This window comes from Neltuma alba, unplaced genomic scaffold (genome assembly GCF_004799145.2).
Source record: "Neltuma alba isolate B1F8T4 unplaced genomic scaffold, ASM479914v2 tig00010758_pilon, whole genome shotgun sequence".
In the NCBI taxonomy this organism is placed as follows: Eukaryota; Viridiplantae; Streptophyta; class Magnoliopsida; order Fabales; family Fabaceae; genus Neltuma; species Neltuma alba.
This window is the reverse complement of record NW_021635583.1, coordinates 122282-148990: the sequence shown is the minus strand read 5'-3', so window position 1 is coordinate 148990 and position 26709 is coordinate 122282. Positions and strand designations below refer to the sequence as shown.

Below are 26709 nucleotides of genomic sequence, written 5' to 3'. Positions count from 1 at the left end.
GGATAAGAGCCATGCTCTCCCACAATTTCGATTGTAAATATAAAATCTAAATGAGGACCGACGTAGTGTTCATTCATTCATTGATGCATGCAGGACTCCTTTAGAACAGACTTACTAGTTACCACCACTTACAGATATAGAGTTTCTATTAACTTTCCAAAGAGCCAAATCTATCCCGAAGCAGATCCTTCATATATAAAATATGAGGAATACCATGATTCTTTTCAAATAAAAAAAAAAAAAACCAAGATATAAGCAGTCACAGGAGAAACTGCTGAAGCGAGGAGTGCCTGTGAAAACGTTTTAGGGCATGTTATATGTAACTAGTTCCCCTCAGAATTTTAGCTTTATCCTAAAGCAGTTAATTTTGTAAAGAAATTATAATAAACCTAATATTGGTTAGTTTTAAATAATATGAATTTATACAACGTGTGTTACAAAGGACATCCAAGAGTAAAACCACATTGATTACCAATATTTAAAATAGCTAATAATCAATACTATATTTTCTACGATTTTCCTTTGAAATTTTAAGTATTTTGAGCTCCAGGAAGAGAGAAGTATTCGGGTCCAGAGGACTAGCACAGCTAAGACTTGAGCAGTCATACCTTGTACCTCAGGCGAGATCCCTTTAACCCAAGCAAAACTTTGCCCACATCACCATCTGTTTCGCTGCATGAGGTAGTTTCTAGGCTGGCTTGTCGTCAGAACTTTCCAATTCAGAATCATCCAGTTCGTAATCTTCATCCATTGGAACGTCATTTGCGTCTTGTTGGTCAGCATCAAGATGCCTTTCCAAAACATCTACAGTAACTTGAGGTTGGCATGACTCTCCATTTTGTGAAATGGAAGAATCTGATAAAACAACATATGGTTTTCTGTCAAGCAAAGGCTTTGCAATGTCGAATGGAACCCATCTGTAGATCATGCATCACTCATCAGCCTCATTGAAACATAATCAAGGATGCATACAAAAAGTTATCAGAATCCAACAGAAAAGCAAGTATAGTTTATTTAACAAATCTACAGGCTGGAAGATCATGATGGTACATTCTGATCATTTCATATCACCTACAACTAAAAAATACAGTGTCTTGACAACATTATAAAGGATTACAAACTGCAGTAGGATTTGATAACTATGGTGGAGATATTGGAAAGCAACCACAACAATTTTGGATAAAGACAGTAACTTTCTATAGATATTCGTGAAGGAACTAACATCATGATGAAGTAGCAAATTTCTTCAGGGATTTGGATTAAATAACTTACTGATACCGTAGAGGACATAGAAGCTCTGACGGGCCAAATGCAGCTTTATATCTCATCTTGCTGCAAGAGTGAATATAGTAGCCAAGATAATAGTACTGAATGCTAGGACAATGAATTTGGTTTTCTTTCACCCAATTTATTTCTTGGAGTGCTGAATACTTGCCCAGAGATAAGAAGGCAAAGTCAGGATCCCAGAACAAATATTTACTGGATAAACATTTTGGAAGGATATCTATAACTCCAACTGCCACTAATTGGTCATCTATTAAATACTGTTGATGAAAGGAGCCAAAACCACAAGGAGGAACTGTGCCATCCCCAAAGGAAGCAACATATAACAATGGAGTATCAACCAGAAACCTCCGATATGAGTCCTTGGTCACACGTTCTGGTTTATCATTATGCACTTTGAGCTGATATCTTCTATACAAAGCATATTCTTCAGGATCAAAACTTGATCTTTTCAGGCGAAGCTCAAGCCTCCGCCTTTTCACTTCACTACACTGAGGGTTACTCAAACGGTTTCCTTCACTCCCATGCTTTATCCCAGATTTTTTAGGAGCTGAAGCATTTTGAGCACCTTCACTTGAGGAAGCTTGCTTAGTAGAAGAATTAAAGTTGATATGTCCATTGCAGGATCTTACAGATATATCAGAACATTTTAAAGTATGCGCTAAAGATGTTGCCAACTTTTCAGCGATAACTTTAGGAGACATCTCATTCTCTTCTGTACAATCTTTAGACAGTTTTGACTGATGGGCATTTTTGTCACCTAGTTGTGCTCGCTTTATAGAAGCTGCAATTTGGAATGCTATTTTGCTACTGTATAGGAGATCTTCTGATCCATTAAATAGTAACTTCCTCTTCCCAGGTGAAACTTTTTTGACTGAAGCTTTTGGTAACTGAATACCAGAGGGAAATTCTTCCTTATTAGTGAGCATGCAAACTGCATCATCAATTTGATCTGATAAGCAACGCAAAACTTTCTCAGTCTCATTTTTCTCTTCATTACAAGTAGAGAGGGAGTCTTTAGACAGAGGGCTTGAGAACTCATGGAGGACAGAGCTTTCAGATTCATTAGAAGTAGCTGGATGCTCTGAAGTATTAGCTTTTTTGACATCCAACTCGCCATCTAGAAACCTAGGCACATCAAATAATTAATGGAAAATTAAGAAGTAAAACAGCTGCAAGATGTTTGAAGGTAGAAATATCAAATGATATAAATGGCTCTAAACGGATAATATCCCATTAGTTGCACTCAACCATCATAAAACACCAAATGAATGAAGCAGAAAAGAGGAAAGAAGCTGCGTCTTAGAGTCTATTTTATTAATCTAACCCATCCCCACCTTTCTCTTTCCCAACCTTGTCCCCTCCAAGGAAATGCACGCGCGCGCGCACACTAAAGAAAAAGATTAAAAGGAACCCAAATTTTCTAATTTAGCTAAATAATAGGTTAAAATCTCCTGGGATGCTCTTAAACGTTCTTTATACCAGAGAAACAGTAACAATTTTATTGTTTTCAATTTAATATTACTTGCTGTGGGGCAAAAGAAGGATACCTTTGCATCCGTCTAGATACACGAAGTTGCTCTTTAGAAGGAACAAAGTCACTTGCTTTCAAGCGAATTGTATAAGAAGGACAGCATGTCCTTTCCATCTCTGGTTTGTAAACAACACATCCAGATCTTCTCCAACCCCGATCAAGAAGATCTATCAAAACAAAACAATATAAAATTGAATTGCACAAAAATAAGTCATACAAACATAGCAATTCAGATGTTTAAATCGCAGCATGCCAATTTTTTCTGATACAGCTGAATTAGAAAAGCTATGCATCACATCTCTCCAAGAACAATGGCAAATTTGAAATATTATGATCTGTCCTGAAGACTTCCTTACATAAATTTCAGCAAAATGTTTTAAGATGAAAAATATTGAACACAATTGCATCACTCTTGATTTGCAAGAGAAAATGTAATTCCAACAAGAAGCTCAAGACCTTAACAGATAGCTGCAGCATATGAGAACCAGACCAGGCTTTAAATTATGATAAAGAAATCATCTAAGCCTAGTAGTTTAGACCGTGCCAATGAGATTGTGGAGAGCCCTGAAGAGTGCTAAGTGCACACAAAGGTCCTTTTACATGTTTGTATGTAAATCAATAATAAAAATAACAGAATATGCAGCACAAGGTAAAATTCCATCTGCACTCACCTTGGTAATCATTCACTGTAAGGGTTTGTGCCCGCAGGACTGCAGAAAAGGAAAACAGAAGAGAAGACTAATTTAGAAGATTTTTATGCTGCATTGACAGGCCTATTTCAAAGTGAAAATAATTCCATTCTAGTAAGATAGCCCAATATACACAGTATATTTGCTTTACACATTTATAAGTATTTATCGGGCAGTTTTCACAAATTCCCACTCCATATGCTCCTCTTGCATTGCATCAAGAAAGAGTCTTGACCTCAACCACCAATTTTGATATGGAGGTGGTTAGTGAAAGTGATTCGTCTCGCCACTCACAATTAAGGTTATAAATCATCTAGGCACGAGTTTGAATTGAATGTTGGGATTCAAATGATTTTTAGGCTCATTTCGTTTTTAGCTTAATTGAAAGAGAAGCCAGTTCTGGTTCATAATGCCAATTGGGGAAAAGTTTCAGGAAGAACGCTCCTGTTTTTACACTGTCTTATCCCGAATAAGCATTTAAACAGAACCGCACGTGAATTTGAAAACTCCTCCGATAATCATTGCGACTACTGCCATCCAGATACTTAGGAATTGCAAGTGTAACCTTCAACGCTCAAATTTACCCCAAGGTTTAGTCGGATGCATTGTGTCCTTAGTCAAATCGAAAGTCTTTCCAGGAGAAAACTTCAAATTTTCCACGAACTAAGTATTTTCATCACATTTTTGTCTTTGGATAGGACGGTTGAACAATCCTAACACATACGAAATCGGTTGAGCAAACGAATTTACAAGCGTATCAAATCCCATCAAGAATACAGTTCCGTGTGACCGAAACCGATAATTCAGCAGCTGATTGAATGAAAGAGGATAAAAGGGGAGAAAATCAATAAATGAAAAGGATCAAAATTTGGAAGAAACAAACCGTGAGAGAAGCTGTTTCCATTACAATAACCGCAAGGGCTTTCAAGTCTTCCCCAATCGATCACAACGCTTTCCGTTCTGCTGTTGCTGCTGCTGCTTGCCTCATCTCTCAACCTCCTGGCCATTTCCAAGTCCTTCTTTGTAAGCTCAATTCTTCAGCAGATTGTTCATAGAAGGAAGGGAAAGACTTGATGGAGTGCTCTTCCTATCTTCCTTTCTTGATTCCCCATTAAATAGTCCTCCGCCAGGGACCCAAGCTTCCGCCTTTTTTGGTTTATTCTAGGGAAAATGACACTAAGGTTTCATATAAGAAAATATGCTACAAAACAGTCCCTTAAAATGGGATAATAAATCACAAGTCCCATAGTGACTCGACTGCAATAATAAAAATGTCAAAAAGATATTATTGCCAGTAGTGTAGAAAGAAAGGGCACTCATATTTCTCATACAATCTAAAGCTGCTATGCATGGGAGAGAAGTGCTGGAGAAAGGAGGAAGCAGCCATTGATGATGAAGCATCTTCCTCGTTACCATTAGTAAACTTTAAAGAGTTTCCATTTTAATCTCTCCAGACTTCCAAGTTTTGAAATTTTCTTTCCCTCCTCTCCTCTACATTTTGCTTGACAGATTGTGTTTGGGTATGAGAATTTAGAAAATTGTTTTTGTCTTTAGGTATTACAAAACTTTGGTTTTTGGTCTAATATGAATAAGTTAATCAATAGAAAAGTTGTGTTTTTGTTTGGTGTAGGTTGGTGATTTAAGTTGGGGTTTCATTGCGGGTGGGTAGGATGATGATAGATGCTCTATTTTTTATTACATTGTGGGTGGTTTTGTTCTGTTTTAGCATGGTTTAGTGTGAAAGGCGCTGAAGAAGATGAAGGTTGGTGTGGGTAGAAACCTTTCCTACGAAACAGGATATTGTATTGTCAATGTAGGCTATGAAAGTTGTCAATGGATGCCGTGATAATTGTTAATAGTGCTGCTTCACTTATCAATAACAGCTGGACAATTATTGATGCAGGTTTACATTAACGACAACCAGTATGTCTGCGAAGCATCACACCATCAAACCATGCAAGAACTCAAATACTAACTGAGAACATATTGAAGTCAACTATTTTTTGTATATGGATGTGAAAGAAATATTTTGTAAATAAGTATGAAGAGATTTTTATAAATGGATACACACCAATAATTAGTTTGGTAATTACATACAACCCGTATTTTTATTTTATTTTGATGAGTTGTGAAATATGAATGGTTCCATATATACAAAGGTATAAATGAAAGTTGGCTATAAAATAGTATGTTAGATTCTACTGTCATTAATTATTGCACCTGCATTATCAATAGACCCATTCTGACTTGTCACTAATTGCAATATGACTTGTCAATTAATTTGCTGATGTAAGTTATCTAAAATATGAATTCATGTTACATAATGTTGACATATCATATGATGTTTTTAATTACTCTGACATTTTGGTTATAATGTCGTATACAATCATTATTAAAAGTCTATTATTACTTATATAAAATTATAAAATGAATTGTTAATAATTACATCATCACTTGTCAACAATGGCACTGTGACTTGTTGACGGTAGTATTGTGACTTGTCAACCATGAAATCAAGAGTATAGAATTTCATCCAGACAGAGTGACGCCTATTACAGAATGCCTCTCCGTCCTTTCTGCTTCAGAGGCTGTAGCAGATTGAGCATTATTAGGCTTGTCAACAAACGCATCGTGACTTATCAATAGTGGCACCATGATTTGTCAATAGTTACACTGTGACTTGTCAAGTTTTGAAAAATTATCATCCAATTAACGTACCTTCTGATTAATATTTATATTTTAAGTTATGTATAATTTAATCGAACATTTTAAACAAACAACACCCTCAATTCTGAAAATTTCCAATATCAGTTGTTAATATCCAAACATTGACTTGTTAATAAGGCCATTGTACTTGTTAAATTTTCTATTGTTTAATGTCATTTTCAGAATTACTTAGTTAAATAACTTAATTAGAAATTTCAAATAAATAACACTTTCATATAAAGTAATACACTGCATGGAATTAGATTATCCATGAATTTTATACAAAGTAATGATACTACTTGTGCACTAGTTCATAGATATTAACTACATAATTTATTTATCAATACAACTACATAAAATTATCAAAAGTGGCACCACAAATTGTAAATACAGTCTGATCAACTATTTTTCATCACAGCATTTAATGACTTCAATACAAAATGCCATTTTACAAGCACAACTGATATAAACAACTATGGTCTCTATTTCTTTCTTTTGCTGTGACTTTTTCCTAGAAGTATAGACAAGACTTTGTCTATATGTAAATTGTTCCAGTGACTGACAAGCCACTACAAGCAGCTAACTTTCAAATCACGAAGGTCTTTATGGGAGTACTTTGGCATTATGTATCTATAATCATCATAAATTGTCCCACCCCTCATTCGTAACCATGTGAGTACATCCACCCCATCCTTGTAGGTGACACTTCATACTTTTGAATCTTTGACCATAATTGAAAAAAGACAAAGACAACTAATCCAACTCATCTATCAGTTTGCACATAGACTTTCGCATATTTAACTTGCCTATCTAGTTGCTCCTCATGCTCAAATAGTTGTAGCTTCACCTTATGAGGTATTTGATAGAAGCAATTTCTCTGCATAAAGAAAAAAGAATTCAACGTGATTATAACTTTGTAGCACATAATGACAAGTGATAATGCAGTGAATGACAACTAGTAATGTAGTCATGACAACTAATTTATACACATTCTGTTGTAAGTTTTTCTTTTGCATCTGTTTTTTCTTATTTTTTTCTCCTCTTTTTCACTTCAATTGGTTTCTTACCTATATGAAAAAAGAAAAATAGATGTTTGCTAAACGTACTGGCCATCATTAATGTAAATCTGCATCAACAATGGTCCAGCTGTTATTGACAATTGAAACAGCACTATTGATAATTATCGCGGCATCCATTAACAACTTTCGTAGTACATTGACAACACAATATCCCATTTCCCAGGAAAGATTTCTACGCACACCAACCTTCATCTTCTTTTTAGCCTTTCACATTAAACTATGCTAAAACAGAGCAAAACCACCCATCATGGAACCAAAAATAAAGCACCCATCATTATCCTACCCACCCATAATGAAACCCCAACTTAAATCACCAACCCAAACCAAATAAAAACACAATCTTTCTATTGATTAACTTATTCATATTAGACCAAAAACAAAAGCTTTGTAATATCTAAAGGCAAAAGCGATTTTCTAAATTTTTATACCCATACACAATCTGTCAAGTAAAATGTAGTAGGAGAGGAGGGGAACAAAGTTGCAAAATTGGAAGTGTGGAGAGATTAAAATGGAAGCTCTTTGAAGTTCACTAATGATGATAAGAAAGATGCTTCATCATCAATGGCTGATTCTTTCTTTCACCAGCTCTTCTCTCCCATGCGCAGCAACTTCAAACCATGCAAGAAATATGAGTGCCCTTTACTTCTACACTGTTGGCCAATAATGTCTTTTGATATTCTTATTATTGCAATTAAGTTGCTATGAGACTTGTAATTCATTATCAGATTTCAAGGGACTGTTTTGTATTATATTTCCTTCTATGGGACTTAGTGTCCTTTTCCCTTTATTTTATGATTAATTAAAGCCGCAAAAATACGCAACATGCCAATCTTGTGCTGCACAACCTGACCTGACAACGTGCACGCAATATCAATGAAATAAAATGCTAGGTTAGAATAGCTTATAAGAGTTTTTTAATTGGAACATGACTTAAGTATGTTAGAATTTTTTTTTATAAATGAAACAAGGGTATCCCTAAGTCTATTAAACTTAAAACTAATCCCTTTCGGGCATGAAGCTGTAAGGAATAGCCCTTCCAACAAGTACGTTTTTCAAGATTTGAACTTGTGTTCTCCTTCTCATAGGGGTGAAGCCGCTATCACTTCATCCAACAACTTGTTGGTTATGTTAGAAAAATTGTGTGTCTACTTATATGAAATATGTTTATAAGTGATTTCAATTCTAATGCCAAACAGGGTCAAAATTGCTAGCAAAAAATATAAAAAAAAAAAAAGAAATCTCAATAACTATTTCTCACCATTCTTTTTAGTCACTAATGAAATTCTTAATGAAATAATACAATGATATGTATTGTTATAAATTCAATTAAATTAATCAATCAATTAATTAATTAAGTCTGTAAAATGACATGGTATAATTTTATTATTTAATTTGTTAAGAAAATATATTTCGATATCTAACAACTCAAAGTATTACTTTTAATATTATACGATTTAAACACTCAGAAAAACACATTAACATTAGGTTCAAATTTGAAATCTCATCTAATGGCTAACGTTGCCACTAAGACAATTTACTAGTTACCAATATGTATTTTTCTATATTTTTTTAAAAAAAGTGTGCATGTTCTTGAATTTTTCTTTCAAAATAAGATAAATGGTATTTTGATTTTTGTATAATTAATAAAATATAGCCATGTAAAACATTGTAAAAGATAAATTTGCATATTGACAGTTTGATTAGAATTTTTCCACAGCAGTATGACTGATTTGGTTTCAATGTTCTCTTTTGTATGATTTCTTTTCAACAAGTATGGCATGCTTTATGCTTGTTTAAAGTGAACTGACTGTCTTAACAAAAAACCAGAACTAACTAATTGCCATGAGTCTGTCACCCAAAAAAAAAAAAAAAGAGAAGAGCCCAACAAATGATGAATCGTCTAGTTTCACATTAAACATAAAACCAAACATACTATGATGTTAGTGATGATATAAAAGAAAAAAAAAAGCATAGAGCTTTTATTTACTCATATATATATATATATAGTAAAGGGTGTTTGGGTAGAAGTAAAATCTTGGTTTTAAAATTATTTTTACAGTATTTATATGTGAAGGAGTTTGTCTCGATTTGTGAAAAAATACTTTTCAAAAGTAATTTTGGGATTACTCAAACACTTCTGTAGTCTATATACTAGTTCAAGTTCTTAATATAAAAGTTAGTTAAATAATTTAAATAAATTATAAAAAATTTGTTAAATTAATTATTGTTAAAATATAGCCATTGAGTTATTGTATTACTGTAATATTCAGTCATGCGCCCAATAGGCCTCATAATGGGCCCTACCTCATACTATACTACTTTGTCCAATTGCACTCTATATCTTGAAAAGAACCTTAGTACCTAGGGCACCGTGCCTTCAGCTTATTCATTTATTTACCCTAATTTTTTATCTTGGCATCAAAGCCAGCTGTCACCATGACTCTTTCTAGTTTCTACCTCTGATTCTGCTTCTGCTGGGTCCGCCTCTTCACCTCTTTCCAAGAACTATGCCGGCATCTGTCTTCAAGGTCATTTTAACAGCTCCGTTAGTACCCCACCTCCTTTGATCCCTGATGGTGCAGGGACGAAAGTCAATCCAGACTATAAAGAGTGGTTCTCCGTCAACCATATGTTGGTGAGATGGTTTTGAAACACAATGTCTCAGGAGATTTGTGCTCAGCTCCTCCATTGCAAGACAGCCCAAGAACTATGGAGTAGAGCTCGTGCATTGTCTTGTGCCTCCATTAGGGTGCGTGTCATGGTTTTTTAAAACAGGGCTATATTAGACTCGTGAAAACAGAATAAAGATAGAAGAATACCTAACCAAATATTTTTAATCAACTAGCATTGGTTGAAGCCCCTGTGCTACTGAGGATCTCATACTCCACGCTCTAAATGGGTTAGATGCCGAATAAAACACTATTGTCGTAAAACTGATGGATCAACTCAATCTCTCCTTATAACATCTTAATTTTTATTCCAAAATTACAAAAAATAGGATTCCAAACTGTTATTTTTCTCGTTTTAACTAGGATTTTTAACTTCAGTGTATCTCAAAATTTATTTTAACCGTCATTTTTCTTTTCCTCTCTCTCTCTCTCTCCCCCTGTTGTAGCATCTCTCTCTCCAACGTCTTCCTCTACCATTACAACTTATTTTGATAAGTAAAATTACTTTTAATTATAAAACTTCTTTCATAAAAATTATTCTACTCAGTTAGATCTATCTAATGATGATAATTTTGTGTTGCTTAGAGAAAATTTTTAGTATAGAATTTGGAGCAAGTATTTAGTTTTCATAAGTATTAATCATAGTATTGTCGATCTATTATAGTAGATCATTTCTATTGGTTTATATTTGTCCATTAATTTTTAGTTGAGAAATCTATTATTTACAAGACATATCATATTTATACCGATCAAAATTAAGTTAAACAATTTATTTGGGTTGTTTGACATATTATTGAGATTTTAATCAATTTAGTTTTATTTATTGGGTGACTTGAGGATTTAAAATAATTATTTTAGCTAAAAATTTTATTGTTTGTGGAAAAAAAATATGATAGTTATACCATTAAAATTTTGATTGGATTATTTATTTATAAATATTTGAAGTACTATTGAATTTTTAATGGTTTAGTTTTGAGGTTTAAACTTGGAATTTTTAGAATTTAACATCTAATAATTTCATATTTAAAAATTTTGAAATTTTTTTATTAAAGTAAATAATTTAGAAGATGTAAATAAATAATTTGGCTTGTTAAAAAAATTTTAAGTTGGTTCTAAAATACTTAATTTTGGGTTATAAAAATTACGGGAATTTAGAATAAAAGTTGAATTAAATTAAATTAGAAATTTAACTAACATATATAAGCTTAATTAATTAATTAATTAGCTTATATTAACATATGATTATATTAATTATGTAGACTAATTATTGATTGAGCACAGGATTGACCTTGTGGTAATCCTTATTATTGTTTTGACGACAGATAACCACTTTCCATTTGTTATATGTGCTAATATATTGTTTGTGAGTATTTTGCTATTTTAGAATAATGATGTTCTATTTGAAACTCAAGTAAATATGTTATACCTTTTTGGTTTATTAAAATTCATCTTGTGGGATATTTTAAAATTGTGATTAAGAAGTTTGAAAAAATATATGATTTATATCTGGTGGATTATACTGAAAAAAGATCAAGACATTTCTCGTTATATTATGAATGATTGGTTATTATTTGAATTTTGAATTGAGTTCTGTTCTATCATGTGGTAAGGCTGTCATTGGTGCACATTGGTTGGTTTCGTTCATCCCCTATGGTGAGGAATAGGCTTTTGTGGTTTCTTATTCGTTTTCCAAAGTAAGGGATAAGCCTATATGTCTGATTGATCTCTCATAGTGAGGGATAGACTTATGTGGCTTGTGTGTTAGCTCTATAGTGAGGGTTTGGATGATTGAAATTACCCTGGTATACATGTTTTATATTTTATTGATATATCTATATTTTTTGAGAATTAACAACTGTCCCACTTGACACCTCATGAGCACATGCTAGTATGTATGATGAGTGGGAAAGTTGGTTACTGAGGCTTTGTCTTACCCTGTAGTTTTTACTATCTTCAGGTGATAGTTCAGGTAGTGGTTTATCAGAGAATGCTTCGGAGGTTTAATGTGTTGTTATAGTTTGTATAACCTCCCTGCTTTTGTTCTACATGCTAATTTATTATATATTGCCACATACGGCTCATCTACTTTGATGTGTAAACTAATACTTTGATTGTTGTTATTTGATGAGAGAGCCATTAAAAGGCTAGAGGTCTCGAAGGCTTTGTATGTGATACTATTTTGAAAGTCTTGACTTTTGATGAATGGACTCCATAGCTCATTTTAAAAAGATTATCAGTTCATATGTTTGAAAGTATGAGTTTTGTTTGAACTAAGGGTTGAATAGTATTTCTGGACTTCGAAAGTCCAATGTCCAAGTTAATTATTAATATTACTTGTGATATAAGTTTATTCTTTTTAACCATGATAATGATTTTATAATTTTTAGGTTTTTTTAATCATGGTTAATTTTTCAAATAAATTATTTGATTTAATCTAAATGAGTTTTTAGAAGAATGGTCATCACACTTTTGGGTTGAGGCTCAAGTTTCGTTGCTTGCTTTCAAGAGTTGGCTGGATCAACTGAACCAGTTTTCCAACCTGTCCATTCAGCCTACTGCTAATGTTGTTCAACATAATGATTCTTGGAATGATAGAGAACAACGTTTTGTTTTTTTATTCCAGTCCTGGGTGACAAGGATGGTGGATCTCGTGGTTCTTGTGGTAACTACTCGCGTGGAAGTCATGGTGTTGGTAATGGTGGTTGCCCTTTCTGTCATTACTGCCAATGCCCAAGTCAAGTGGTGGCCAACTATTTTCAAAGATATGACCGGTGATTCCCACCACCTCCTGCAGCAAACTTTGGTCATACAGGTTTTGGTTACAGATTTTGATTCACATGATTTTGCCTGTTTTTATGTTGGCGATAGCACTTAAATTCTTCAAAGGTCTAGCCAATCTTCCAGCTCCTTTGTAATGCTCTACAAATCCTGTTGATGATAACACCTATAGAGAAATAATAAATCTGAGTCGTGTCCTACGAACACTGTCCTTAAGAGTCATTCCGCAACTACCAGCAAAGCAGAAAGCGGCACTCCTTATGATTAAACAAATTTTTCTTGTAAGAATAGGGTAAGTAGAATAGCAAAAGATAAAAGAACTTAGCAAGGCAGAACACTAGAGGGGGGAAGAAAGTTGCCAGAAAGCTCAAAGCTTAGCATTCTGCTTTGAACTTCGATCTCATGCCCTTTTTATAGGCTGCGGATCACAATATCATTGGGGATATTTAAATGTACTTAATGAGAATTAATTCATAATTAAATGGGTAGTTTCAAATCATGATTAACTTATTTAATGACTATTTAAGATGAATAAAATTTTTAGTTACGAAAATTGAAGAGACATAATTGTCATTAAAATTTAGATAAATATTTCCAATAAAGTGCCCAGTACCGCATTTGACTCGTGCACAAGGGGTGAAGAGAAATTGCCAGATTTGTCTTTGGTGGCCTATTGTGCATGCAAGCTCACTTCTCCTCTTGGCCTATTTAGTAGTCCAAGATAACTTATTACTTGGACCTCCACAATCCTAAGTAATGTGAGACTCTTCCTTTGACACACACACACACACATTATTTACAACAATCCCCCACATGTGTCAAAAGAAGTATCTTTAATTGAGTTACACACATGAGTATAACCATTTTATTTGGTGGTCTTTAGAGATTAAAACCAGACCTAGACCAATAACACTTAGTATACAGAGATGTCAGTGGTCCTATAGATTATGAACTCATATCTCTTGGGCATATACTAGAGGTATTATTAATTAGATTATACCCCCACATTTTTGCTGTTAACAGCATTTTTGTGCGTTAAGATGACCACGCATGTGCTTGGTGTATGACGAATGCTTTGGAGATTTTGTCACGATCTCATAGGAGTGGCCCCACTCCATATTCGTAGAGATGATTTCATTAAATGTACCTGCAATGAGCACGTTATCTCGTAGGATTATGAAATCATTAATAGCTTTCGTTCAGCCTCACCAAAATGCATTCTAGCACTTTCTTGTGCCATATGAAGGGACTAATAATTTATTTTAGTGTTAGCAGAACTGACAAACGACTTGTTTTTACCTATTGAACCTTTTTCATGGGATCACCAATCACAAAGGTTGGGTTGCCATCATTGTCAATTTCAAGTGGCTTTAGTCCCATTCCCCTCGATTGATCTGTTTCTTCCTAGGGTTATTACCGGATTCACTAGGTCCACTTTGACCTCATAAAATTGATTGAGATACCTCTCCAATTTTTAAGCATGCTCATTCACATTGTATCTCAAGTGATTTCCACTTGCACCATTGTTCTCTCTACAATGGTTATTACCATTTAGCAATCACAACTTAGTGACAAGTGTCGGTTTTACACTAAAACATCTGCTAAGAAATTTTCAGCATCTTAGCCTCTAATTACCACTAAAGGTAAATGATCACTAGTGAATTTCTCTCATATAAACTAAAATTTAGTTAACATCTGTATATCTCTATACCACAGGAATCCACTGTATATGATACCAAAATTTATGGTATCCCTCAAGTATTTCATTTCACTCATAGGACTCCATATTTAAATATGTATTCATCAAAAGTTACATCACAGTTAATTTAATGCAACAATTTCTCAAAAATTTGTGTATATACAAATTGAGCTGCACAACTTTCTCAAACAAAGTGTTAATATCATAAGCAATATTCACATATTGGTTCTTAAAAACCAAGCTTTTAAAACCATTTCTCTCAAAATCTCATTCCTTAATGATTTCAACACTTAAAACCACTTTCACCCATGCTTTCATATTAAATTTTGAAGCAACAAAACATTATAGATAATATTTTATATCCACATTCAATATTCACAATTGTCGTGCATACTCATACATATTTATATCAAGATAAATTATTTATCCACACAAATAATGATATTATGAAAATTAAAGCACATTTATCTCTGCACTAGATAAATGACTAAGTTTTCATACCCACATAGTGCTTGCTTTAAGCAACACAGAAAAATTTGTAATTCACAAAATTTGCTCTCAATAGGAAATAACAAAGCCTCCACTTATTATTGTTTTTTTCACAACACATATATTGAGATTTCCAAAACGAGACTAACACAATTTGAAATAAACTAAAACGTATTTTTCTCCACCAATATTATTTTTGTAAGATACCCCACATTTTAGGTACCCCCACACTTTTAGATATAGAAAAATTATTTACACACCTTATCAATAATAATTCTAATTAAATTAGAATTTCACAGCAATATATCTTCCCATTCTAATTATAAATTAGACTTAAAAATATCATTCTAATTTCTCAAGGCGTCACAACAGATTAAATTTAAAGTTTGTTCCAATGCCAAGCTATTGAAATCAACACATAAAAATATGGATACATAGGATATAAAATGTTCCATTCATACAATCAAATATTTTCGTCAAAATTATCATTATGTAATGTATTTTAAATTCCACTAACAAGTTTAATTGTCCACACAACGGTAATGTATTAAAACCCACAAAGGACCACTCACATGGCAGTTATATATAGGGTGTTATGAAACTCATAACATCAATGTTGCAAATATTTTTATACACGAAGCCAATGGCACACCAAAAATGATTATTTAAGGAGAGAAAATGTTGATGGAAAAATAGGAGGTTAGCAACTATTCAAACCAATTTAATATGCCTATCAACCGAAAGCAATAAAACCTCAACAAATGGAAGGGATTAAATTCACCGGAATACTCATTAAGTAAACCCAATAAAAACCCCAACATTAAGAGTATATATATATCGAGGTTACCAAACTTAATATAATTAAATAATCTCTTTTAATATAACAATTAATTTCCAGAATTTCCAACAAGATGACCATATATGAAATCATGCCATGAATGCCAATGTTCATATTAATGAATTTTTTTTTATTTAATGAATATTTAACTACACTTTTTTTTTTAATTCTAAGCATAACAGTAATGAAACCCAATAAAGGCAGTAACAGAAGTAATTACATTAAAAGGATACAGAGAGATACATGGATGGATAAATATGAGCAATATTAATAGTAATATTGAGGAAGCAGACAATCATGATAATGAATTTTAACCAGCTCATGACATCAACGGATAACAACTATACCAACGTTAACAATATATATTTAAAACACACAAAACCAATCCTGCACGAGGCATTAATATAGAGAATACTGAGACCCATGAAACGAGGGCTAATGTCACATTTGCTGGAATAAAATCAGAAAGTTACCAATTATTAAACCAAATTAATATACCCACTAATCAAAACAGTAAATCCTCCAATGAATGGGAGGTCAGTTATTTTAATGACACAAATAATGTAATAATACCTATTCAAACATTCTACAACACCATAAATATTTACTTTGCACTGCAAAGTGGCTTCCCATGCCCATAGCTTTCATAATGAAACATTCTCTACTCATAATATAGTAACTGATAAGTTACGGTTAAGCCACAATATCAATATGCCAATAAACTCTTGCTGTATAATCACCAAGAAAAAAAAACACAAGTGGCGGATAACACAAGATTAATAGGCATTATAAAACTGTTATCCCAATTAATTATAGTAGTATGTTTCATGGTTAAAACTTTGACCATGAAACAATCAAAAGGCACCAGGTTTTAGCTTCATGCTTAAAGCTAAATAGGTGCGTACATTTGGCAAGAGACGGAACCACGACAGTATGAACTCAGCTGGGAAACATAATCAAGAGTAGCATAAGTCAATTTAATCTAGTGTTCCTCTTCTAGGACACCCACTGCCACCGTGGTGCTCATGCCATGTACTTTTGTCCAATATGTGGTGGCTCTGAGGTCTTAAGTGAGTCTAGATGAAGAACTTGATTTAACATTTGGGTTCATAACCACCATAAACCCTAGAGCATATAACACATGCCCCATCGCCTAGCTTCACGCATAAAAATCATTGGACCCACTACCTCAACACACACTTTGATCGGGTTCACTTTTACCACCACCTCATATCACCATACAAGGTGGCCATGCCCGGATGTGTGCGCAAAACCTAATCCTTAGATCATCTCTGGCCTCTAGAATTACCAAAGATTCATCCCTTGTCATCTTAATTCTGCCACAGAGATGACTTTAGAATAGAATAAATAAATATAAACGACAAAGTGAACAAAATACTGTATTTAGAACCAAAGTGAATGTCAAATTAGTTTTTATATTAAGGATTTAAGGTAGTATTAAATATTAATATTTTAAAAATTAACTATGTGATTGAAAAATTTCACATAGTAAATAAAAGAATTTGATGTAAAACATAAAACATCATCCTAAGTTGTATATCCTTAATTGCTAATTTTGATCACTCAGTTATTTCTGATTAATCTTCACATTCCTGTTTTCTCTCTCTTAAGCGGCTAGAAAGAAAGGGGATAAGAGCCATCTTCTCCCAAAATTTCGACTTCTTTTTTGGTTAGCTATTACCGACAAACTAAATTTAATACCGATCCTAATTATAAAACCTAGTTAACTAATTTGAGAAGATTAATAAAAGAAGTTAAATTAGTTATTTGTAACAAATAGATATTATCTTTCCAAAATATTCTTGCTAATTAAGTGTATTAGTTAGAACTACTATTGTTGAAAGAACTAACTTGGAAAAAAAATACATAAATGTGATAGATAAAATGGATTAGATATTATATTTAGAATTAAATTAAAAATCAAATAAAATCTTATATTAGGACTGGAGGTAATATTAAGATCTGACAAACTAAATTTCGTAACTTTTATACATTTTCAATCCTCAAAATTTACGCAAATTTTGCATACTGCAATCCGTTTAATTCGGTCCCCTCGTGAAATCGGAAAAATGTACGCTAAATTTCGCTTCTATCTCCTGTTTGACAGAGTCTACACAAATAAAACGAAATCACAGTGAATTCTAATTAAGATCAACTTCCTACTTGGGCAACAATAATGAAGGAAAATTCAACAACTGCAGATTTGGTTTTCCGGTTTCACTTTTGATCTCACAGGACTTTTGATGTTTGTGCTTTATACTACCTTTAGTTCTAATTTGTAAATTAAGTCTTATAATTAAAATTGGAAGTAGTATCATTTTTTTTCTACTTCCAATCTTAATATAAAATCTAGTTTAGGACCAAGGTAGTATTAATTCATCATTGATGCATACAGGACTCCCTTAGAACAGACTTCACTAGTTACGGCCACTTACAGCCATGGAGTTTCTATTAACTTTCCAAGAGAACCTGATCCAGCCCATGAATATCTGAAAGCTAATGAACTACTACCGCTTAAACTGACGACTGACGACCAAAAACCCAATCTGCAATTCATTTTGCTGGTAAAGATATGTCCTCAAAGAATGCAGAAACATGCATGCATAGATTAGATCATATAGGAAACGTTAACAAAAGACGAAAAGATAAAACAATCCATAAATTAGCAACAAAGACCTAGAGATGATGAAGCATCAAATTCAGCCATCAACTGCCGTATATTATCCCAGTGAATAGACCATTCGCTCACATAACTCCGGCCCCACAACGCTCTTGTATCTCTGCAACTGAGATTCAAAGTCACTCCGCTCTCTGGACCAAAGGCACCTCGCAGATCCTTCACATGCAAAATATGAGGAATACCATGATTTTTTTAAAATAAAAAAACCCAGACACAAGCAGTTAAAGGAGAAAGTGCTGAAGCGAGGAGTGCGTGTGAAAACGTTTCAGTGCATGTTACATGTAAGTAGTTCTCCTCAGAATTTTAGCTTTATCCTAAAGCAGTTAATTTTGTAAAGAAATTATATTATACCTAATATGGTTAGTTTTAAATAATATGAATTTATACAATGTGTGTTCCAAAGGCCATACAAGAGTAAAACCACACTGATTACCAAATATTTAAAATAGCTAATAATCAATACTATATTTTCTACGATTTTCCTTTGAAATTTTTGAGTATGTTGAGAGGAGAGAGAGAAGAAGAGAGAGAAGTATTCGGGTCTAGAGTACTTGCACACCCAAGACTTGAGCAGTCATACCTTGTACCTCAGGCGAGATCCCTTTAACCCAAGCAAAACTTTGCTGACATCACCATCTTTTTCACTGTATGAGGTAGTTTCTAGGCTGGGCTCATCATCAGAACTTTCCAATTCAGAATCATCCATTTCTTCATCTTCATCCATTGGAACGTCATTTGCGTCTTGTTGGTCAGCATCAAGATGCCTTTCCAAAACATCTACAGTAACTTGAGGTTGGCATGACTCTCCATTTTGTGAAATGGAAGAATCTGATAAAACAACATATGGTTTTCTGTCAAGCAAAGGCTTTGCAATGTCGAATGGAACCCATCTGTAGATCATGCATTACCCTCAGCCTCATTGAAAATAATAAAGGATGCCTACAAAAAGTTATCAGAATCCAACAGCAAGTATGGTTTATTTAACAAATCTACAGGCTGCAAGATCATGATGGTACATTCCGATCATTTCACATCACCTAAAATTAAAAAATACGGTGTCTGACAACAATATAAAGGAATACAAACCGCAGTAGGATTTGATAACTATGGTGGAGATATTGAAAAGCAACCCAACAACAATTTTGGATAAAGACAGTAACTTTCTATAGATATTCATGAAGGAACTAACATCATGATGAAGTAGCAAATTTCTTCAGGGATTTGGATTAAAAAACTTACTGATACCGTAGAGGACATAGAAGCTCTGATGGGCCATACGCAGCTTTATATCTCATCTTGCTGCAAGAGTGAATATAGTAGCCAAGGTAATAGTACTGAATGCTAGGACAATGAATTTGGTTTTCTTTCACCCAATGTATTTCCTGGAGTGCTGAATACTTGCCCAGAGATAAGAAGGCAAAGTCAGGATCCCAGAACAAATATTTACTGGATAAACATTTTGGAAGGATATCTATAACTCCAACTGCCACTAATTGGTCATCTATTAAATACTGTTGATGAAAGGAGCCAAAACCACAAGGAGGAACTGTGCCATCCCCAAAGGAAGCAACATATAACAATGGAGTATCAACCAGAAACCTCCGATATGAGTCCTCGGTCACATGTTCTGGTTTATCATTATGCACTTTGAGCTGATATCTTCTATACAAAGCATATTCTTCAGGATCAAAACTTGATCTTTTCAGGCGAAGCTCAAGCCTCCGCCTTTTCACTTCACTACACTGAGGGTTATTCAAACAGTTTCCTTCACTCCCACGCTTTATCCCAGATTTTTTAGGAGCTGAAGCATTTTGAGCACCTTCACTTGAGGAAGCTTGCTTAGTGGAGGAATAAAAATTGATATGTCCACTGCAAGATCTTACAGATATATCAGAACATTTTAAAGTATGCACTAAAGATGTTGCCAATTTTTCAGCAATAACTTTAGGAGACATCTCATTCTCTTCTGTACAATCTTTAGACAGTTTTGACTGATGGGCATTTTTGTCACCTAGTTGTGCTCGCTTTATAGAAGCTGCAATTTGGAATGCTATGTTGCTACTGTATAGGAGATCTTCTGATCCATTAACTAGTAACTTCCTCTTCCCAGGTGAAACTTTTTTGACTGAAGCTTTTGGTAACTGAATACCAGAGGGAAATTCTTCCTTATTAGTGAGCATGCAAACTGCATCTTCAATTTGATCTGATAAGCAGCGCAAAACTTTCTCAGTCTCATTTTTCTCTTCATTACAAGTAGAAAGGGAGTCTTTAGACAGAGGGCTTGAGAACTGAGACTGAGCATGAGAGGACAGAGCTTTCAGATTCATTAGAAGCAGGTGGGTGCTCTGAAGTATTAGCTTTTTTGACATCCAACGCGCCATCTAGAAACCTAGGCACATCAAATAATTAATGGAAAATTAAGAAGTAAAACAGCTGCAAGATGTTTGAAGGTAGAAATATCAAATGATATAAATGGCTCTAAACGGATAATATCCCATTCATTGCACTCAACCATCATAAAACACCAAAAATGAATAAAGCAGAAAAGAGGAAAGAAGCTGCGTCTTAGAGTCTATTTTATTAATATAACCCATCCCCACCTTTCTCTTTCCCAACCTTGTCCCCTCCAAGGAAACAGACACAGACACACACACGCACTAAAGAAAAATATTAAAAGGAAACCAAATTTTCTAATTTAGCTAAATAATTCTATAACTCCAACTGCCACTAATTGGTCATCTATTAAATACTGTTGATGAAAGGAGCCAAACCACAAGGAGGAACTTGCCATCCCCAAAGGAAGCAACATATAACAATGGAGATATCAACCAGAACTCCGATATGAGTCCTCGGTCACATGTTCTGGTTTATCATTAGGCACTTTGAGCTGATATCTTCTATACAAAGCATATTCTTCAGGATCAAAACTTGATCTTTTCAGGCGAAGCTCAAGCCTCCGCCTTTTCACTTCACTACACTGAGGGTTATTCAACCAGTTTCCTTCACTCCCACGCGTTATCCCAGATTTTTTAGGAGCTGAAGCATTTTGAGCACCTCACTTGAGGAAGCTTTCTTAGTGGAGGAATAAAAATTGATATGTCCACTGCAAGATCTTACAGATATATCAGAACATTTTAAAGTATGCGCTAAAGATGTTGCCAAATTTCAGCGATAACTTTAGGAGACTATCCATTCTCTTCTGTACAATCTTTAGACAGTTTTGACTGATGGGCATTTTTGTCACCTAGTTGTGCTCGCTTATAGAAGCGGCAATTTGGAATGCTATGTTGCTACTGTATAGGAGATCTTCTGATCCATTAACTAGTAACTTCCTCTTCCCAGGTGAAACTTTTTTGACTGAAGCTTTTGGTAACTGAATACCAGAGGGAAATTCTTCCTTATTAGTGAGCATGCAAACTGCATCTTCAATTTGATCTGATAAGCAGCGCAAAACTTTCTCAGTCTCATTTTTCTCTTCATTACAAGTAGAAAGGGAGTCTTTAGACAGAGGGCTTGAGAACTCATGGAGGACAGAGCTTTCAGATTCATTAGAAGCAGTTGGGTGCTCTGAAGTATTAGCTTTTTTGACATCCAACGCGCCATCTAGAAACCTAGGCACATCCAAATAATTAATGGAAAATTAAGAAGTAAAACAGCTGCAAGATGTTTGAAGGTAGAAATATCAAATGATATAAATGGCTCTAAACGGATAATATCCCATTCATTGCACTCAACCATCATAAAACACCAAATGAATAAAGCAGAAAAGAGGAAAGAAGCTGCGTCTTAGAGTCTATTTTATTAATATAACCCATCCCCACCTTTCTCTTTCCCAACCTTGTCCCCTCCAAGGAAACAGACACAGACACACACACGCACTAAAGAAAAATATTAAAAGGAAACCAAATTTTCTAATTTAGCTAAATAATAGGTTAAAATCTCCTGGGATGCTCGTAAACATTCTTGATACCAGAGAACACTAACCATTTTAATGTCTTCAATTTAATATTACTTGCTATGGGGCAAAAGAAGGATACCTTTGCACCCGTTTAGATACACGAAGTTGCTCTTTAGAAGGAACAAAGTCACTTGCTTTCAAGCGAATTGTATAAGAAGGACAGCATGTCCTTTCCATCTCTGGTTTGTAAAGAAAACATCCAGATCTTCTCCAACCCCGATCAAGAAGATCTATCAAAACAAAACAATATAAAATTGAATAGCCCCCAAACAAAAAAAAAGTCATACAAACATAGCTATTCAGACGTTTAAGTTGAAGCATGCCAATTTTTTATGATCAGCTGAATTAGAAGAGCTACGCATCACATCTCTCCAAGAACAATGGCAAATTTGAAATATTATGAGCTGTCCTGAAGACTTCATTACATGAATTTCAGCAAAATGCTTTAAGATGAAAAATATTGAACACAATTGCATCACTCTTGATTTGCAAGAGAAAATGTAATTGCAACAAGAAGCTCAAGACCTTATCACATAGCCACAGAATATTAGAACCAGACCAGGCTTTAAATTATGATAAAGAAATCGTCTAAGCCTAGTAGTTTAGACTGTGCCAATGAGCTTGTGGATAGCCGTAAAGAGTGCCAAGTGCACACAAAGGTCCTTTTACATGTTTGTATGTAAATCAATAATAAAAAGAACCAAATATGCAACACAATGTAAAATTCCATCTGCACTCACCTTGGTAATCATTCACTGTAAGGCTTTGTGCCCACAGGCCTGCAGGAAAGGAAAACAGAAAAGTAAACTAATTTAGAAGATTTTTATATTGCATTTACAGGCCTATTTCAAAAGTGAAAATAATTCCATTCTAGCAATGTAGCCCGAGATATACAGTATATTTGCTATTACACATTTATAAGTAATTATCGGGCAGTTTTCACAAATTCCCACTCGTATCCTCCTCTTGTATTGCATCAAGAAAGAGTCTTGACCTCAACCACCAATTTTGATATGGAGGTGGTTAGTGAAAGTGATTCGTCTCACCACTCACAATTAAGGTTATAAATCATCTAGGCATGAGTTTGAATTGAATGTTGGGATTCAAATGATTTTTAGGCTCATTTCGTTTTTAGCTTAATTGAAAGAGAAGCTAGTTCTGGTTCATAAAGCCAAGTGGGGAAAAATTTCAGGAAGAACGCTCCTGTTTTTACATTGTCTTATCCCGAATAAGCATGTAAACAGAACCGCACGTGAATTTGAAAACTCCTCAGATAATCCTGGCGACTAATGCCATCCAGAAGCTTAGGAATTGCAAGTGTAACCTTCAACGCTCAAATTTACCGCAAGGTTTGGTCGGATGCATTGTGTACTTCGTTAAATCGAAAGTCTTTCCAGGAGAAAAAATCAAATTTTCCACGAAACTAAGTATTTTCATCACATTTTTGTCTTTGGATAGGACGGTTGAACAATTCTAACACATACGAAATCGGTTTTGAACAAACAAATTTACAAGCGCATCAAATCCCATCAAGAATACAGTTCCGTGTGATAAAAACCGATAATTCAGGAACTGATTGAATGAAAGAGGATAAAAGGGGAGAAAATCAATAAATGAAAAGGATCAAAATTCGGAAGAAACAAACCGTGAGAGATGCTGGTGCGACCAGGAGATTTACAATAACCGCAAGAGCTTCGACGTCTTCCACAATCGATCACGACGCTTTCCGTTCTGCTGTTGCTGCTACTGCTTGCCTCATCTATTAACCTCCTGGCCATTTCCAAGTCCTTCCTAGTAAGCTCAATTCTTCAGCAGATTGTTCTTAAAAGGAAGGGAAGGTTTATGAAGAACAACGGAGCAAAATTGGCTTCGTACTATTTTCCTGCCTTTATTCCCCGGTCAATAGTCTTCAGCCCCAGGACCCAAGCTCCTGCGTTTTTGGCTTACTTTATGATTAATTAAAGCAGCAAAATACCCAAGATGCCAATCTTGTGCTATGCATCCTGACCCGACAACGTGATCGCAGTATCAATGAAATAAAAAGCTGATTTAAAATGATTTATAAGTAGTTTTTTTAATCATAATATAAAATAAGTATCTTAAAAAAATTTTGTATGGACTTACATAAAACATGTTTATATTACTTTCAGCTCTTAATATAAAAATTAATTAACTAATTTAAGTAAAGAACTAATTAAATTAGTTATTTGTAATAAATATGTATTATCTGTCTTAAAATATCCTTACTAATTAAATATATTGGTTAGAACTATTATTATTATAAAGTCTATCTTGGAAGAAAATGAATCAATATAAGAGATAAAGTAAATTATGATCTTATATTAAGGACTAAAATAAAAGTCAAAAGAGTTTTTATATTAAGGACCAGAGGTAGTATTTCTCTTGTCCTATTTATAAGCTAATTCCAACACATTTCACACAGAAAAATCTTAAAATGTATTAATATTCTATTAAAATATAACAACTTTTTAACTTTATTCCTATTTATTATATGTGCATTTAAAAAAATTATCTATGTTATAATAAATAAAAGACAAAATAATATATTCATGTTAAAAATTTAATGAAGTGATATCACGGAAAAAATCTTATTAGTAATTGATTTCAATTGTAATGCCGAACGGGTAGGGAAAAAAAATGAAATGAAATGAAATGAAATCTAAATAACTATTTCTCACCATTCCTTTTAGTCACTAATGAAATTTTTAATGAAATACTATATTGATATGCAATGTTATAAATTTAATTAAATCAATCAATTAATTAATTATGTCTGTAAAATGACATGGTATAATTTTATTAGTTGTCTACAGTTACCTTTTTTCCACAGAATTTTTAGAAAAACATATTTCAATATCCAACAAATCCAGGAATTTTTTTTTTAATTTTATACCATTTAAACACTCACAGACAACATATTAACATTAGGTTCAAACTTGAAATCTCATCTAATAGATGACGCGGCCACTAAGACAATTTACTGGGGACCAATATGTATTTTTGTATATTATATATATTTTTAAAAAATGTGCACGTTCTTGCTTAAAGAACGGAGATTTTTCTCTCAAAATAAGATAAATGGTATTTTGATTTTTGTATAGTTAATAAAATCTAGCCATGTAAAACATTGTAAAAGATAAATTCACATATTGATAGTTTGATTAGAATTTTTCTACAGCAGTATGACTTATTTGGTTTTAATGTTCTCTTTTATATGATTTCTTTTCAACAAGTATGGGATACTTTATGCTTATTTAAAGTGAACCGATGTGACCAAAAAAAAAACAAGTGAACTGAATGTGTTAACAAAAAAAAGTGAACTAACTAATTGCCATTTATTAGAATTGTATCATTAAAGGGGTGTTTGGGATTATATAAAAGTGCTTTCTAAAAGTACTTTTCTGCAAAATGAAACAAACTTCTTAACATATTTACTTTGTATACCATAAAAGTATTTTTAAAATTATAGTTTAATTTTTATCTAAAAACCCCTTAGGAAATAATTTAAATATATTTTGAAGTTAAGGTTAAAAAATATGAGTATGTAAAAAAAAAAAACAGAGTCCAGCTAATGACAGATCGTTTAGTTTCACATTAAACACAAAACCAGATGATAGAAAAGAGAAAAAGGCTTTTGGGGTGTTAGCTAAACCAGACCAAGCTAACATAATCTGATATCCAAGATTTTAGTCTAGGTAAGACCACTCATTCTCAACTCATCAATGGGCTATGTTAGGACTCCCAGCCTTGAATACTAAATCTAGGATAACTGGAAAGATTGTCACTAAACCTCTTTCAAGGATCGTGGTCAGATTCTATTTCTGATAAACAGGATCCTCTTAAAGAGGTAAGTGCAGAGCATACTTAGAATCTCTAGCGACAGAAGAAAGATATTATAAGTGGGGCTTTCAGAAGAAGAGAGAAATTTAAAGAGAACTCATGAGGAAAGCACACTAGTATTATACAAGGAAGTTGATACAACTCCTTCTGCCCGTAACTGATGCTAGAATGGGGTTTATATAGAGGCTTGGAGCCATTACATCACAAAATCCTAATAGTAGATATCATTATGACGGGTAGGGGTAATAATGACTTGCTACCCTAATAACGACACTACTGTCAACTACTTTAATAAAGGCAACTACTTTATTGATTACAACAAGCAAAATAAACTACAGGACAAATTACTTTAATAAAGTAAAAGTAGATGGCGACATAAAGTAAGAATCTGGCGGGTCCTCCTTATCTTCAGAGTATCTCAAAA

The 26709-nt window shown here is 33.7% G+C and overlaps 2 protein-coding genes across 2 annotated transcripts; both read right to left on the bottom strand.

The window, feature by feature from the left end:
* Nucleotides 1-384: 384 nt before the first annotated feature.
* On the bottom strand, nt 385-4544 carry LOC114758845 (arginyl-tRNA--protein transferase 2-like). Its single transcript, XM_028947934.1, is given in 6 exon segments — nt 385-694; nt 697-917; nt 1273-2412; nt 2835-2985; nt 3490-3528; nt 4391-4544. Coding segments are annotated over 6 exon segments (1767 nt in total). The 5' UTR covers nt 4515-4544; the 3' UTR covers nt 385-602.
* A 13938-nt stretch (nt 4545-18482) lies between these two features.
* On the bottom strand, nt 18483-24345 carry LOC114758846 (arginyl-tRNA--protein transferase 2-like). Its single transcript, XM_028947935.1, is given in 8 exon segments — nt 18483-18598; nt 18601-18622; nt 19047-19356; nt 19706-20520; nt 21753-22077; nt 22504-22654; nt 23165-23203; nt 24070-24345. Coding segments are annotated over 8 exon segments (1887 nt in total). The 5' UTR covers nt 24203-24345; the 3' UTR covers nt 18483-18506.
* Between the last annotated feature and the right edge of the window lie 2364 nt (nt 24346-26709).